The sequence below is a fragment of the Arctopsyche grandis genome, chromosome 4 (assembly GCF_051622035.1).
Source record: "Arctopsyche grandis isolate Sample6627 chromosome 4, ASM5162203v2, whole genome shotgun sequence".
NCBI classification, from domain to species: domain Eukaryota; kingdom Metazoa; phylum Arthropoda; class Insecta; order Trichoptera; family Hydropsychidae; genus Arctopsyche; species Arctopsyche grandis.
Window position 1 is genome coordinate 1,878,048 of NC_135358.1, and position 17,335 is coordinate 1,895,382.

The 17,335-nt window shown below is 33.7% G+C and overlaps 2 protein-coding genes across 2 annotated transcripts in view; one reads left to right on the forward strand and one right to left on the reverse strand.

Moving 5' to 3' along the window:
* Positions 1-322: 322 nt before the first annotated feature.
* The window catches only part of LOC143910314 (uncharacterized), a 30,862-nt gene continuing 13,849 nt past the window's right edge, over positions 323-17,335 (reverse strand). Inside the window, exons 2-18 of the mRNA XM_077428731.1 lie at positions 10,650-10,723; positions 9,893-10,565; positions 7,263-7,499; positions 6,988-7,185; positions 6,817-6,910; positions 6,664-6,746; positions 6,458-6,589; positions 6,224-6,390; positions 5,934-6,154; positions 5,652-5,854; positions 5,494-5,576; positions 5,274-5,408; positions 3,694-5,203; positions 3,344-3,452; positions 2,632-3,261; positions 1,118-1,969; positions 323-584 (exon numbers count right to left, since the gene is read on the reverse strand). Of these exons, the coding sequence (XP_077284857.1) occupies positions 1,375-1,969; positions 2,632-3,261; positions 3,344-3,452; positions 3,694-5,203; positions 5,274-5,408; positions 5,494-5,576; positions 5,652-5,854; positions 5,934-6,154; positions 6,224-6,390; positions 6,458-6,589; positions 6,664-6,746; positions 6,817-6,910; positions 6,988-7,185; positions 7,263-7,499; positions 9,893-10,565; positions 10,650-10,723 (5,144 nt within the window). The 3' untranslated portion in view covers positions 323-584; positions 1,118-1,374. The remainder of the gene's footprint in view (positions 585-1,117; positions 1,970-2,631; positions 3,262-3,343; positions 3,453-3,693; positions 5,204-5,273; positions 5,409-5,493; positions 5,577-5,651; positions 5,855-5,933; positions 6,155-6,223; positions 6,391-6,457; positions 6,590-6,663; positions 6,747-6,816; positions 6,911-6,987; positions 7,186-7,262; positions 7,500-9,892; positions 10,566-10,649; positions 10,724-17,335) is intronic.
* LOC143910316 (uncharacterized) lies at positions 7,742-9,093 on the forward strand. Its single transcript, XM_077428734.1, has 5 exons — positions 7,742-7,871; positions 7,981-8,163; positions 8,249-8,389; positions 8,473-8,568; positions 8,661-9,093. Exons 1-5 carry the CDS (start codon positions 7,821-7,823, stop codon positions 8,847-8,849), a joined length of 660 nt encoding a protein of 219 aa, XP_077284860.1. The 5' UTR covers positions 7,742-7,820; the 3' UTR covers positions 8,850-9,093.

Sequence of the window (17,335 nt, forward strand, 5' to 3'; positions counted from 1 at the left end):
TAATATGTACATATTCGTACCAAAATCGTGCATCACCCTTAGTTTATATATTATTTTAAGCATTTAATTTTGATGGACATATGTTCATACACATGAAAGTTTTCGTGAAATATTATTATTGAAAAAAAATAATATAATATGTACCTACATATATAGTAGATATTTTTCAATTTTATATTTTTAATTGAGTTTATCGTATTCATTATCAAAATATTCAATAGTTAGTTTTATTAAATCATCTGTGTACATATGTAAGTCAATCATCAATACAAATTATTTATTTTGATTGAAGATTTTTGCAAATAGATTTTTATATTTTGTTGTCGGACTACATTATTCATTTTTTTTTTAAGCAATGTGCTCTTTTGTACTGCTGATTATATTGAGCAACAAAAAATCAAGTTTTTGACAAGCCGGATCAAAGATTAATCAATTTTTACTAAGTTTGACCAACTAAATTCGAATATGACAATGATTTTTGTTTTCTTTTATGATAAACGTTAAAAAACTGCTCAATTTTTGAAGAATTTTGATTTTTATAGTCTTTAACTCAAAATCTAGTATTGCTGTGCCAAAAGTGAGTACTGGAATCAATATTCAGATGTTTTTTTCTATTGATTGTAATTTTTTATTGCTTTAAAATAATTATAATTAATTATCTAGCAAATTTTAAGTCAAAAATATACCGTATAAATATTTAAACGTTTAATACAAGTTGGAAATCATTTACCGCTCGAACTATTACGTTCAGATATAAAAATATATATTGAGATTGAAAACCAATCCTTGTAAATGTAGTAAAATATAAAATTGGCCCAATGGATATACATAATAGCTCGAGAAAAAAATGTGTAATAAAAAGTATATTTTTGGCTTTGGATACATACAGCAAAGAAGATCATTCACGTGGTAATTCAATTTTTTAGAAATAAATCAACAATTTAAGATATACATACCTCGAGATAGCCATTGGATACATAATAGAAAAACTAAATGTTTTTGACATTTAAAATTTGCTATGTAACTGATTATACGAATTTTAAAGCAACTAAAAATCACACTCAATAGAAAAACATCTGAATATTGATTCCAATACTCACTTTTGGTAAAAAAATACTAGATTTTGAGTAAAAAACTGATATAGCCAAAAATTATGCATTTTTTTAAACGATCATATCTCATAAACGAGAGGAAGCCAACATACAAATATCATTATCATATTCGAATTCAATGGGTCAAACTTAGAAAAGATTTATTGGTCTCCGTTCCGGCTATTTTTTTTTTTTGTTTCTCAGTGTTATTATTTGCCAACTACATATATGTACATACATCATGTTAATGTAATGAAAAAATATGTTATTTCTCGATGAATAGTTAGACTTGTGAACTTTTGCTACAACTTGGACCACTATTGTCCAATTTTGAACTATTGCGACTGTCACTTCTGTGAAAGGGATAAAATACTTCTTCTTTGTTAACAGCTACTGCCCCGCCTGTCCTTCCAGCCAAAAATATAGACTTGTCAGTCTGTGATTGACTCCTTTCAGTCTTCGATCTGACATCGCCATGCTTTTTCGTCTGATCTGTAGAAGCGTTGCCATGTAAGTTCACCAAAAGACTCTGCCTGCACAACTTGGTAACGGTATCTAGCTTTTCCTTTTCACTTCCTTTTTCCGTCTGTTTACCCTTGCTCCGCAATCGGACTTTCCTGAACTTAGATGCGAGGTTTGACAGTCCAAATCTACTTCCAGACTTGGACATCTCTTTTCCGGCCGATAGAGTCGCTTGATTCCTCGGCAGGGACTCGTAGCCCTTTTCTCTGTTAAATTTGTCGAAAGCTTGTCTCTCGAGGTTGATCATTCCGACTGAGGCAGATTTGATCAGAAGGCTGTTGTCCTGATTTGATGTCTGGGTATTTGAAGTGTAGCCTTCGTAGCTGGTGTCGCTTCCACAGCTTATTTGACTTAATCTGAAATCAAATATGTATGTATGAGGTAAAAAATTTTAAGTCGGTTTTAGTATTGGATTCAATTTCCAATACAGATCTTCAAAACATAGTACATTATTTCAATATGTAAGGTTTTTACTTTATCTACAATGTACGTTGTAACAATAGACGAAGTTTTGTGATCATTTTGAAATGCAGCGATTAGATTAGCAACAAAATGTCAGTATTTTCCCCATATGTGTACATATGTAAATAGGTTTTTAAGCTCTTTTTCCTATTATGCTGTACATTCACATTAGAATAATATAATACTATGATTACTAACCAAATTAAATTAAATTATAAAATAGAAAATTATCAGTAGATCAGTAGCTATTAAAATACATATAAGATGTATTGTGAACATAACTTCGTAATAATAAAAAGCATTTACAAATCAAAATCAAAATATAAAAACAAAGTATTTATTTGCAAAATAAGTACTGGAAAGTTTTTAATCAGCAAATAAGTTCAAGAGGCTGTTTACAACTTTCCCTTGAGAGTAATGATGGGAGTTATTGTTTCAGATCATTCCCCGGCACTTCAAAAACTATGCAAGATACATAGATACAGTTGCAGACATCTTTCATAATTTATTTAATTTATGTTCAATATAAAAAAATTTTTAATATAAGTAGAATTACCTATTTTCTGAAAAGTCAACATTTTCACGTGCTTCGTTGTTTCTTTTTATACTGTCATCTTTTGATCCAGACGCTAAGAACTCCTCTTTGGCTTTCTTCAAATTGATTGCCCGACTGCATGACGGCTCATGCATTAAGCGGTCATCAATATTTTGCTCGAATTGTTGTATTGGAATGCACGTCGACGACTTGGCGAGTTTCAGAAGATCTAAGTCTATCTTTTTACCATAAAACTTCGTTGCACTTTTGCCATCGTCTACGATCAGCTCGCTGGACTTGCGAGCTTCGTCACTTACATTATTAGCATTACGACTACTATCATTACTAGGAACTATCGGCTTTGGAATTTCGACTTCGATGTCTTTGCAGACTGGATATTTCGCTTCTTCGCGCTTCAAATTCGAATAATCTCTCCTCTGGCATAGTGGAGAAGTCGTCTTCAGCGAACCGGCACTGGAGCTTTTCAAAATGCCTCTGAGCATTTTCTTCGGCAGAGGAGGTGTCATCTCTGACCCATCGCTAACATTCTCCTTCGAGTACATACGATATTTTTCGTTCTGTGTAGGTTGTTTCATGATTTGTGAAGCGCTTGCCGACTTTTGAACTTCCGTATCGAAGAATGGATTATTCCTGTAAATCAAAAATTAATTCAAGTCACTGAGTATCTATATAAATATTTAATTGCTTACAATCAAATAGACGGAACCCATACCTGACATTTTGATGAACTACTCGACGTACATCGTGTGGAAAACGTTCCTGGGATCTTGGAGACCTCCAAGGAGGTGTATTACTGCCACATTGCACTTTTGTATCTGTACCTATAATACATATGAATAATTTTAGAATTAATTTAATTTCAATTGTAATAAATATTGTATAATATAGACACTTTACATATACATATAAAATTTTTTATAAAAAAATAAGTAAATGATATAAGGTTAAAAATTAAAATGATTTATAATGCTTTACAAAAACTGACAACATTAAATTATTCACCGTTAATGATATTTGTAATATTACTAAGTAAAATCAATAATAATGTTCAATTGAACTCACCCTCTTCATTTAACTTCATATTATACTTTTGAATCATTATTCGAATAGAAGGAGCGGTTTCTTTTAACGGCGGTTTGTCCCGACGGGCAGTCGGCGGAGATGCAGGTAACGGCGGCAAGGAAGCTCCAGTTATTCCTGGTGTACTCGCTCTTGACAATACTGGACTTCCTTTGGAGCCGATGAATCTCTCTCCAGATCCTCGTCGAATCGGTGGAAAGTCTTTCGACTGGCTGATAGACTCATCGGACGGATTTCTACTAACTGAAAGAGTCCTGGATGAGCTGTTAGAATTAAAAATTTTCCTAGCAATCAATGGCGAAGGACTTTTTGATCTAGTATTTATGATTGAATCACTGCTTGATATGTTCAATTGCCTTTTCAGTTCAACTACATCCATTTTTAATTTACCATTGGTACTTTTATTATTATTTTCACTACGCTTAATCTCGTTGTTTACTAAAATATCAGGTAGGTTATCTTGAAAGTCTTCCTTTTTTTTGGATTCAATTTCTGTCTTGCCAATTGAATTGGCAATCGCCTCTAAATCAAACCCAATTACTGCTTTCGGTTCACCTTTACTGTCTCGTCTCACCGGTGAAAATATTTTTCTTGTTGTCTTGACAAATACATCTGAATTGTTATTTAATTCAGCTTGTACTTCAATTCCTTCAGGTGGAATTTCAATTGGCAACTGTTCTGGTGACAGTAGAATTTCCAAAGAATCATCTTTTTCCGATAAATGATCTGAAGTAGCATCTAAAGATCCTTTTTTAACGATGATTCCCTTCTTTGCACAAGCATCATGCATTGGAAAATCTATTTCATTATTGAGAGATGATTGACTGTTTAATTTTGGTTTTAATTTTAGAACAAAAACATTATCTCCAGAATCTGTATTTGATTGCTTTTCGAAACTATTCTGTCGTGGATAATTGCAATGAGAATCAATAGAACCTTTAGATTTTATTGGTTTCTTCCTTCTCGGAAATTCTACTGTAATAGTGCTAACTTCTTCTTCAGTGTCGCTTTCGGATTGAAGTGATTTTTCTCTCTCTAATCTTTGCCTTATTTTTGATTTCCGTTTTGCAGTGCTTAAACTCACCCTTTCTACAGCATCCTTAGTTTTTCTCCGGGCACCCTTAGCCGAATCGTCGATTCTATCATCAGTCGATGACAATTTTCCAGACATTTCAGATGAATCAGGGCATTTCAATTCGCCAATGGTTTTACTATGATCGTTGAAACCTTTCTCAGTGTTTACATTGACAGCATTACTTCTCTCTTCGAGTTCAGTTTTTAAAATTGTCTCTTTTGCTTTTGGCTTATTTGCGGTGTATGTTATGCATAGACTGTTTTCTCTGCTTTGAATATTATTCTTAGTACATTCCAATTTCAATTGGTCAATACATGTTGAGATTTGAGTTAGTTCATCGATGAATGTAATCTCACTGCTTTTATCTTCATTCCATGATTTATATCTCTCTATGCAACGAGTGTTTAAATCTTGAATCTGAAATAAATAAATATCCTCAGAGTGCTTCAGTGAAGAAAAAAATGTATAAACAAAGAAAATAGTAAACCTTCTGATTGCAAACATGTATAGATTTCATCAATGACTGTGGAGTTTCTTTGTTATCAAAAGTTAACTCTTTAACATTAGAACATAATTTCAACACTAGCTGATTAAAATTATTTATTCTTTCCTTTAGGGAATTCTAAAAAAAAGAAAAAACAGGTGAATGTATTGTAAATAATATGTAATATGTATTATTTAAGAATTCCAAAGGAATCAAATCTTACCTGCAATAATTCTTTTTCTTTGTCCAATCTGCTCATTCTACGTTTTAAATCTCCAAACTTTGCTGAAGTTACTGGCGATTGTTCTAGAATAACCAATAATTTATTAAAAAAAACTTTAAGTTTTAGTTTTTATTTATAATTACCACCTTCAAAATTACCTTTATAGTCTTCAATCTTTTTTGATACATCAGCATATCGTTCTTTAACATTAAATTCACCAGCAAATAGCTTCTGAATGTTGTCTTCTTCTTTGATCAATTGTAATGTTATATCTTGGAGTGCATATATGAGATTCATCCATGGGTGAGGCGGAACCGAGATTGCATATGCTACTGGGGTCAACTTTCCATCTGTACTCTCACTGAAAGTCAAAATCAAAAATACATTCAAAGCCTTAAATGCGTTTAAAATAATTGGACAAATCTACAAAATTTTATTACCAAGCTCTGTGCCTCTCTTGAGCTTGTCCGTATCGGTACACAGGAGTTTGAGGAGCAGCGCACGGAGAACATGCCACCAAAGGTGCTGCTGTCTCTTCCACTTCGTCTTCAACTTCAACTAATACAGCTCCTGGTCCCCCGTCAGAATCACTTTCAGTACCTAATGGTCTGACTTCAGTTTCTATACTCGTATCGAAACATTCTTCTCCAACGTCGGACACCTTCCAAAGAAACATACATTTATTGGATACGTCCAAATAGATAGTTCACTGACTTAGTATCGTAAATACCTGGTTTACGTTGGTGCAATCATCGAGGTGTGTGAGTGACAAACTTGACGCTGAGGCTGACACATGTGGAATTGCATCATCACGAACACTTCCAACCGACTGAGAACGTTGAAGTCTCAGTACGCCTCGTTCATTCTTTTGATATCCCGAAGGCCATGGACCGTATCCTTGAATGTAAAATGAATTGAATATATGAAACACTATTGTACAGATGTTTAGTTAAATTAATATTACCTGTAGTGCGCGTGACAGGTAATGGAGGACGTGCCAAAGATTCTCTAAGTAGTGCCGTTGTAGAAGCTTCCGGTGCTATTCCACGAGATTTTTCCCATTCGTGCAGTTTTCGAGTGAACGATCGGCTTATTCCTATTAAATATAATATGAATGTGTTGTTATAATTGAAGAGAAATTTATAAACTGCTTCAAATTTTCGTAATTACCTTCAAAAATGAAGAACCCTGCACCTGTTTGTACCAAAACTTCTTTCTTCTGGAGACCGACAGCTTTTTTAAGTTTCATAATGCTGAAATCGATATTCTATTAATATTTAAAATTTTAATATTAGCTTTTGGTTATAAATTATTGCCAAATACCGTTCATCTCTTTCGTGGTCCCTAGGAGGACGGTCTGAATCCTCGCCGGTATAAGTCGGCACTGAATTGGTAGCTTTGAGTCTTTTCCACTCTTCTAAAATTATCGCAACAGAAGATGGTAAAACGATTGAAAGAAGTCAATTTCACATGAGCAAAAACTTTGACAGTTACCAAGTTTCTTTCTGAAATCTTCAGAGAGTTGAGCGTGCGTCGGTATATTTGGAAATGCAGAAGTAGGGCCGGCAGATGGTCCACTTGGATTCGAAACAGCACCTTTAGACTTCTGCCATTCATGTAATTTTTTTCTAAAGTCTGCTGACAACCTCTCTTCAGCTGGAGTTGGTGGACCAGAACCAATTGGTCTATTTCCTGCTACACAAATTGGAAATATTTACTTTGAAACATTTTATTCACATTTATTATTTAATTCTCTGAAATTTCATTACCATTGTTGCATTTGATCTTTTCCCATTCGTCCATCTTTTTAACGAAATTTTGGTTTGGACTATGACCTCCGGATGGGCTGTTGCCAGATGCTGATCCCGGACCTCCCGTACTCCATTCAGCAGCTTTATCACAGAATTCTCTACTGAGTCGATTTTGAAGGGCTTCATAGTCTCTTCGGACTTCTTCTTCCAATCCACCTTTCGATTTGGTGCATCCAATGTGAATATCCTCGGGTTCTTTGAATACAATAATTCATTTTTAATGTAATAATAATAAACAAATGATGTAGTATCGATTGAATTATGCTGCAAGATATTGTCAATTGTCAATTGAATGGAATTATTTTCAATTAATGCAGAATAATAAACAATCAACTTAACAATTAATAAATTTTCAACTTCATTGACAAACACTCGTGATATATTATCTACAAGTATCAACGTTATCTTATAAAAAACTTCAATAAACGACTCAATTTCTATATATAAACGTTAGTAATCTAAGACTCTCTACATACATAACTTCCTTGTGCACCATCGTTTTAATATCAAGTCAATATGGCTACTAAACTGTTTATTTTTATCGCATTGGCTTTGTCTGTTGATCAGGTATGCATGGTTTCATATATACATATTTAAATGTACATATATTATATGTATATATATATGTATATACATAATATTTATTAAATTGATTTCTATGAAATGTATTTGATAGATTAGTGCGTTACCGGCTAATAAACCATTAGACGACAGTAACGTTTCAGCTGTTTTACAAGAAGCAGACGATGTGTTACAGTTGAGTGAGGCTATTACATATCAAAACTACTATGAGAAGAATGCTTTGACGTCACAAACAGAAGAATTGATGAAAGAACTAATGCAAAGAGATGATGATTTGGTAAGTTTTATTAATGTTTGTATGAATTGAACACTTTGAAGAATTAATAATTTTATCTAGCGTATTTTTCCATGTCAAATATAAGTTGCTTTCCTGTATATTGCAATATGAAGATGATATTGTAAATACTATGAATGGTACGCACTATGCTGCTAAACATTGCACCGCCACGGCTAAACATGCTGTTATCATTATAGCCCTAAAAATCCACGCAATCAAAGAACAGGTTTTTCAAATATTTTAACGCATAAATTATGATATTTTGACAATTCAAATAATCGGGTAATGATGTTGGCATATTTATTTTAGATACATGCTGAAATTGAAGCGGGGAACTTTATAATAAGCTCATGTGCAGATAAACCACTAAATGCTACGGAAAAATTGGCTTGCATTTCGGATGGCGTAATTATTTTTTATTTATAATAATTTTTATACTTTATTTCTAATGATCCACAATTTTTTCTTCAAAATATTAATTTTGAGTACAATTTCAGTATGTCAACAATGGACAGAGAGTTGTCAAGCTCGTTAAAGCTTTGAAATTGGCCATCAACATTGCAAAACCGGAATTAAAAATAATCTATGAATTGACTAAAGCATGTTTATCTCATGTTCTCGAATCAGGATATGATAGTTTGGAAAAAGTTATAGCAAACATTATCGAATGTGCCGCAGGAAAGTAACGAGTAAAGACCTATCATATACACACAATGTTCCGAATAATTGACACGCGCTGAAATGTATTTATAACGAATAAAGTATTCACAGTAGAGCAATATGAATTTGTTTAATTTACACGGTGTGGCCACATGTTTGTAGACTTTAGAAATAACTGCATATACATATATGTATTTTAAGATGATGAATAAGCATCGATGATCGCCCTGTGTGATTCAACGTATGCCAAATAAAGAATTTTAGAACACACTCCTTATTTCTCGCTTGTTGCGATTTTGTACTACCATTTAATTTAATGCAAGTATATATATTATACGACCTATAATATACATAGGTATTTGTATATTATAGGTCTTATAATATACAACTACCTATGTATGTATGTATATACCTAAAAAAGGTTGGTTCGAAATAGATATTGCGTTTCAAACTTGACTAACGTCTCACCGACAAACTTATTTCATGAAAAATGCTACGGCGAATGACTACGGATGAGAGATTTGTTGCGAAATTCAATTTTAAACTCAGTCGTGTTTACAATATGTTGAGTTTTAATACCAGTTTCGAAAAAATGAATGTTATCATAGTTTTAAATATTGTATTGAGTCTTTCAGAAACTAAACTAAATAATTATTTGAGATACTAGCTGAAGCCTGCATGCGTTGCAATGCCACAATAATGCATGCAATTCCCGTTCCCGTTCTCGTTCCCGTTCCCTTTCCCGTTCTCGTTCCCGTTCCCGTTCCCGTTCCCATTTTTCGGAACAACGCAGGCAGCGAACACCCTGGTCGTGACGCGAAAACATTTGTAAATTATAGCGAATGATACTCATTCCTGTTTTTACCGTTTCCGTTACCGTTTTTTTTTCACAGTAATCTTCCCGGACATGCATACAACAAATCCTGAAAGTTCCTATTCGAGACAGACACACACACAGACATTCATTTTTATATATATAGATATGTACAGAGAGCTTCAAAATTTTTTTATAAAGTTTACAAATTGTTATTATTTTTGATTTCAAATAGAATTTTTTTAAAGCACTTACCATAAGAGAAATATGCTGAATTTCTCAAAGGACTAGAAGGAGTTGAGGTTGGAGCTGAAGTCAAGAAAGCTTTCTTGACTTTTTTCCATTTGGAGTCATGTCTTTGCACTATTGGAGATCCAGTATCCACATCACTCGAGTCCTGCATAACAACAGCAGCTCGTCTAACTGGTCTTTTTGTCAAATCCAAAGACTTCTGCTTCGTCAGTACCTGATGATTTCGCTCCTGCTGCATTTCAATCTTTGTTTGACTTGCAAACTTGTACATTTGATCGCCTACAGCTGACGTAGACGGTTCTGGAGCACTGGAGATTTTAGTAACCTTGGCCAACTCCTCCGAGGAAGGCATTGTGACCGTCAAAGTTGGGGTAGTTCTCCTGGCCGTCTCTGACGAATCTTGCACACTTATTTCGCCCTTTTCCTGACCGGAGATTTTCCTCTTGGGCGAACTTTTCTCAACTCCATATAAAATTTCAGCCGATTCCGATTGAGACAGTCCTCCACCGTCTGATAGGGAATAATTTTCACTTGTTCTACACCCAGAAGAAGATCTGACACTGTTCCTGTTTTGTTTTTTTCTTACTGACTCTTTCCTAGTTTGGATGATGTCCTTCATTTTGCCCCAAGGCGTTTTGTGTAGTTTGGGATTAGATGGATTGCACATTTCTTCCTGCTGTAAATATATACAAAAACAACATCATCAACTTGACAAAATCGAATCCATACCAATATATAATACAATAATAGTTCAACTCACTTGACTTAATTGTCCGGAAACGGAATCCAGAACGACGGAACTGTCCAAAGATCTGCTACGTCTCGAGTTCTCGTCTGCAACATTTCATTCAATATGAAACAGTACTAAATTGAAAATAAATTACAGAAGACGTTCATCACATTTTCAGCAGACAAATGAATTCGAAACGGTTGAATGAAAACAAATTTAGGTCATTATAGCCTAAATATATGTATTAGAATCGTGAATAGACTGAGAAATTTGGCACTTCACGAGCGACCGCATTTCAAATGGTCACCGTGTATAGATTCATTCTACTTATGTACATATATCAAAACTCTTTTTTTATTATTAATACACAAATAGGCGCTTCGACACATTGGATGCAAACGTACGAATCTTTTTTGTATATAATATTTTTTAAGGTCATTAAAATATGTAAAATATGCACATTTCTCCTAATAAAAAACAATAATGAAAAACATACCTCTTCTATAATTTGTATATAAATTTTTTTTTTGAATAAAAATACCAATAATTTTATTTTACTACCGCCATCTATGTTTAAAACTAATAAACAAACGGCAGATAAACGTCAACGACTATCTTGCCGGGCAGATATCAAACGCGTCTTACACGATATTTTTGCACCATCGTAATGGCGGCGGATCCATTTATTTATATTGATGACCAAAATGAGCAATATGGCAAAGTATGAAAACGATCGGATAAGAGGCAAACTTTTTCCTGAATTGTAATCGTAAGTGAAACGTAAAGAAGCTATGTAATAAAGGAGGTATGTAATAATAAAGGTCTGTTCATACCTATCCAGCACGACCCGTATCCTGAAGGTGTCATGCAAGTGCGGATAGTATTCTTTAGTTCATACATAATTAAAGCCCGGACCCAGAGCGCGCCGTTGTAAAATTGTTCAAATGTTGTAAATGCATTGTTAAAGGTTTGCTGAAACTTTTTTACAAAGCATTTACAACAATTGAACAAAGAGTCCGTACTCTATACATAATATGCAATTCTAATAGGCTAGTAAGGGCCCTACTACATGGTCAAGTTTGGATCATCATTCTGTGAGTTGGGACCGATCTGGCCATGTTAGTGGCGCAACTTTACTTCCTTCCCGCTCTTCATATAGTCGTGTCTACAACAATTCTGTAGTTTAAATCCAACCGCTCCCCATAGGCTATATCTATACATATTTGTGTTGACATCTACATACATACCTGAAAAATAAATTCCACTGACGAACTATCTTTGTTTACAATAAGTAATCAAAAAGTATTTCGTGGCAAACATTAACTTTTACAGATTTTTATTTGTGGATTCAAAATTAGATGTTTATGTTATTCTTGTATTTATATGAATGTGGAATATATACTTATATGTAGTATATGGATATTTATCTGCACACTGTTTTTCAGCACGCAATAACTTAAAGTTCAACTGTTCTTTCCACACACTCCTTTAAATATCAAAATTTTAATAAAACACCTCTTTGGAGCGACTAGATTTGTTGCCGTGGCGATAAACGCTTCCGCAAAATAATTATGTCTAATTAAATCCACATATTTGTGAACCATTCGCGCTAAATACGATAATAAATCAAATCCAAAATTATAAACACTCACTTGGGTCGGGTCAAGGATATTTTTTTCTTCTTCACATACGTATTTAATATTATTTTTGAAAGCAATCTTTCGAGCGTTCGAAAGAATCAACAAGAAACATATGGCGCTCGTCTCTCTCGCGAAATATGATTGACGCACGTGAAACCATTTCAACAATCATTTACTACAACGCTGAATGGAATTTTCAGTTGAAACTTGAATTCCAACCAGAACAAGAGTATTATACTCAATCTAGGAACATTTAAACCACATAATTATAGACCAGTGCAATTGTAGTTACATGTCAAAGTATATATTAGTCTTTTTCTTATATTTTAAATTGTACTCGGGTATTTGGTCTACTCCCATCTACTGAATACTATTATACTGTAGCTAGTTTTGAGGATTATCTCCAGGCTTAAGTGCAACTCGGCTAACATTGAGAGACCCCCGAATGCACTTAGCGGCGGTAACGGCACTCGGTCGCATTCCCGTGGAGTTCTTAGAACTGACATCGTGAAAAGCGTGGGACTGCATATCCGAGTACGTAACTAAACAATGGGGAAGTAACCGGACGTCGAAGATGCCTTGAGCGACCTGTCCTTTATAAGAAGGTACTTAGACCATATCAAGAGATTCTGGATGGAGCACTGGCAGTGCGTGTATCTCCTTAATCATCAATAAATGCTGTGACACGACTTTGGCCTTTTACTTGGATCCTCCACCCATCCCTACGCAACAATACTATTGATTTTGGGATAAGCTTATCATATATCAGCCAGCAGTACGGCTCGGTGGTTGCATTAGTGTTTACCACTGAGAGGTTACCGGGCTCGATTCCGTGCTAATCTTTAATACTGCTGGCCAGGCTAGGATATTTGTGACTAGAAGTCGATCGTTTCTTATCAGAGTTTACTAATTTATCCGATTTCATTGTTGAAACGGTTCCTCCATCAAATTGGCAAAAATCATCCTACCCGATATGTCAAAAATACCTGAATTTGATTTATGTACAATATGTACAAGTCTAAACCCATAGATGTCTCTATGGATTAATTAATTAATTTTTAATTTCGTGTTCTTCAGCCTCTCGAAATACAACGATTTATGTAATAAAAATGTTTGTAATTTATTGTCTAGGAAGGCGCATTGGGTACCTGTATTGTTGGGCATTGTACCTGTTAGGCCTTCCTGGTATATTTTTATTTTATTTTATTTTTACATAGATACGTATATACCAGGAATGGTTGACAGGAAGAGCCCAATGCGCCTTCCTGGACAATTAATTATAAACAATGCAGCATTTTATTATTACATAAATCATTGTATATCCAGAAGTTGAAGAGCACGAAATAACAATTAATTAATTAATCACAGAATTAATCCATTGCGACATCTATGGATTTAGATTTTGTACATAATTTTTACAAATTATACACACAATAAATACAGAAAATTGGTGACGACGGGAAAGATAATTTTTGCCAATTTCGAGGAACCGTTTCAATAATGATCGGATAAAATTGGCAAACTCTGATAAGAAACGATCGATTTGGAGTCACAAATACCCCCAAATATAACCAGCAGTATGAGGGATCGAACCCACTGATCACTTGGTGCTAAACATACACGCTACCATTAAGCCATACTGCTGGCTTATATGTATATATGTAAAAATAAAAATAAAATCCATGTATATTTATGTATGTATATAAGTGTATGTATGTATGTATATGTAAATATGTATGTATGTATAATTGTGTTTATGTGTAGGTGTATGTTCATATGTGTTTGTGTGTGTGAACATGTTGTTCTTCTCATTTATTCGATGATTATTACTTTTTTTTGTAATTGGCCAGCAAGGCGCATTTGGTTTACCAGTTAGACCTTCCTGGTATAAATGTACGTATAGGTTTTTCATTCGAAATTGACCCTAGCCCTATCATAGCTTTTCTTCTAAAACAGTATTTTCTTTACGTATGTATTTTGTATCAAAACAATTCGTAATGAAATAGAAAACAAGCTAATATGAGGCTTGTAATAACACTTTGAGTGAACTAAAAATATATATGAGAGATAATGAAAACCTATAAAGCAAATTTTATAAAATATTGAGTGAAAAAAGAAAAAATTATAGGCGTTTAAACAATTTAAATCTGACAGCGAGATGGCAGGGAGAAAAGTAATGAACTACCGATGTGAATGATGAATGTGACAGATAAACGTCACCGTGTAATACGATGCAGTATTTTCAAACGTGTCTAATACGATATTATCTAAGCATCGTAATGGCGGTTGAAACTTCCACTTATATTGATGACCAAACCGAGCAAAGTGGCAAAGTTTGAAAACGATCGGATAAGAACCCAAACTTCGTCACGCGACCAAATCGTATGCAAGCTAAGAAGGGGTATGTAATAAAAAAAAAGAGGACCATTTTTATTTATAAAGGTTTTTCATTCCAAATTGACCTTTCTTCATTTCAAATTTACCCTTTTTCATTTCAAATTAAACCTTTTTAATTTCAAATTGACGCTTTTTCATTTCAAATTAAACCGTTTGCTCATTTGAAATTGACCCCTTCGTCCGACTTGACCGTCGCGGTTTCGGAAACCGGAACACTATGTATATAAATAAAAATGGTCCTCTTTTTTTTCTATTTCATTACGAATTGTCTTAATACAATACATATGTATGTATATGTAAACAAAATACTGTTTGTATGTATATGTAAACACAATACTGTTTGTCCTAACATGTTCGTATTTTTAGATAGTATTTCGAAATTTTGTATTTCTCTGAATACAATAGAAATGTAAAACGACTATTCTCACTGATTTCATTGGACGAATGAACGAAATTCATTATATCTATCATTTGAAACTTAAGGGGGTTTTCTAGTCTAGAAATTTGAAAACATCGATTTTTTTTTCATATTTTCAAAGCTTAAACCTTTAAGAATATGTACTTAAGAGGATATTTCAAAATTAAAATTATTTTCGGAGATATTCGTATTTGTTAGTGACGTGGCATCTAACCGGCGGAAACTTTAAACGCGGGTTTCTCGAAACTACTTTTGATATCTCAAGTTCTTCTGAACCAATTTACTTCAAATTTTGTGTGAGTCTTCTCTATACATTACTCTATCGCACTAACTAAAACTATAACAAAATTTCAATTTTCTGTTTCTGTTTCAACTGGTAAAAAAATGTCTTTTATTTCAGAAAGCCGCTATTTTGCTTTTATTTCAAACAGCGGCTATTTTTTGACTTTTCCAAAGTTTGGACGATTACAGCATTTGTTTGGATTAAGAATTAACTTGTTTTTTTTATATCAGATTACTAGGAGGGTTAAAACCGTTAAAACAGGGCGCGCCATTTTTTTGAGACCCCTCACTTTATCAGCCTGTAACTTTTTGAATTTTAAATTTTTTTTATGTATTTTTCAAACATTAATAAATATTTGGTAAAATAATGGCTACTAAAAATATTTTTTGTTTTTTTTTATTGCACCTGAAAAAATACTGTTGCGTAGGGGTGGGTGGAGGATCCAAGTAAAAGGCCAAAGTCAATTCACAGCATTTATTGATGGTTAAGGAGATACACGCACTGGCAGTGCTCAGTCCAGAATGACCTGATATCGCCTACGTACCGTATTATAAAGGGTAGATCTCTCAGGATGTCTAATCTGTTTACCTATTGAATAGTCACATATTCGGATATGTATTCCCACGATCTGAGAAAGGACTAATAACGGTCATTGTTTAGCCTGAATGCACTTAGAGTCCAGATATAATCCTGGAAGTAAGTGCAGGCACTTAGTTAATCCGTTAACATATAACCCTTGAACGGTCACATAGTCTCTGGGATTCTATTCGCTTAATCCGTGGCGTACGTAACAATACCTAGAGTTAGAGTGCGGACCCAAAGCGCGCCTTTCATTGTTCAATTGTTGTAAATGCTTTGTTAAAGGTTTGCCGAACCATTTTTTTTGCACTCTAGCTTTGTGAATAGAGCCAAACCGCCCCGATTACTGGAAAAAACACGCTCTCTATCCGCAGTCTACCTACAATTCATGCCTCTAGACCAGTGCTACTCAAACTTTTTCAGCTGGCGGAGCAGTATATATTTTTCAGTAATTCTCACGGACCAGCATCATATTTTAAAATAAAAAGGCTATATATGTATATGGTTGAAAAAAATTGTTTAAATACTTGATTTGCAGTCAGATCAATTAGTTTATCTTCCAAATTAGGTGATATATCATAATTCCATGGCAAAAATGGATTTCGTATCCATCCTTTTCCCTTTCGTGGATCGTCATCTGGTGGAAAATAGAAATCGAATCGCTCTGATAAATTTGTCAAATGACAACTGATTATATCGCGCAAAGGCGTCATATTAAGCTCCTCCCCTCCTTCGTAAATAATTTATTTATTTATTTTTATTTATTTATTTTATAGTTTTGGACCATTGTGGCATTACAGGAAGAACCTAATGCGCCACAATGGCCTACATTTGAAAAAGATATAAAAACATGATATAAAAACAAGTAAACTGTAAATAAAGGAAAAAAGCAAAAGCAGAAAACATGGTAAAATAAAATAATAAAAAAAAAGTAACAAAAGGAAAATAATACATCATTCAGAGAGAACAAAAATAACAAAAGTGTAAAAATTAAAAATAAATCCATAAATCCCATTCTTTGTTTACACTGAAAAAAATTAAAATAGTATATAAAAATATACAAAGGAGAAAGAAAAAGTAAAATAAAATAAAACAAAATATAAATAAAAATAAAATCACAGCGAGGCCCAAATGGAATAATATCAGCCAAATTGTGAAACATGTCATAGCCAGAGGTAGGACCGGAAGCGCGCCGTCTATTGTTCCATTTTTGTAAATGCTTTGTAAAAAAGGTTCGGCAAACATTTAACAATGGATTTAAAACATGTGAACAATGAAGAGCGCGCTCTGGGTCCGCTCTTTAGTCATAGCAATCTTTTGAAACACGAATCTTCCATGTTTTTAGTTTTCGTTTCAACCCATCTGTATTGTCTGCCACTGTGAAACAAGATGACATTCT

Excerpts from the sequence above, each read along its gene's own strand:
- LOC143910316 (XM_077428734.1), top strand. The coding sequence starts at position 7,821 with ATGGCTACTAAACTGTTTATTTTTATCGCATTGGCTTTGTCTGTTGAT. Across the intron at positions 7,872-7,980 it reads TGGCTTTGTCTGTTGATCAG|ATTAGTGCGTTACCGGCTAA; the intron begins GTATGCATGGTT and ends TGTATTTGATAG. Across the intron at positions 8,164-8,248 it reads TGCAAAGAGATGATGATTTG|TTGCTTTCCTGTATATTGCA; the intron begins GTAAGTTTTATT and ends GTCAAATATAAG.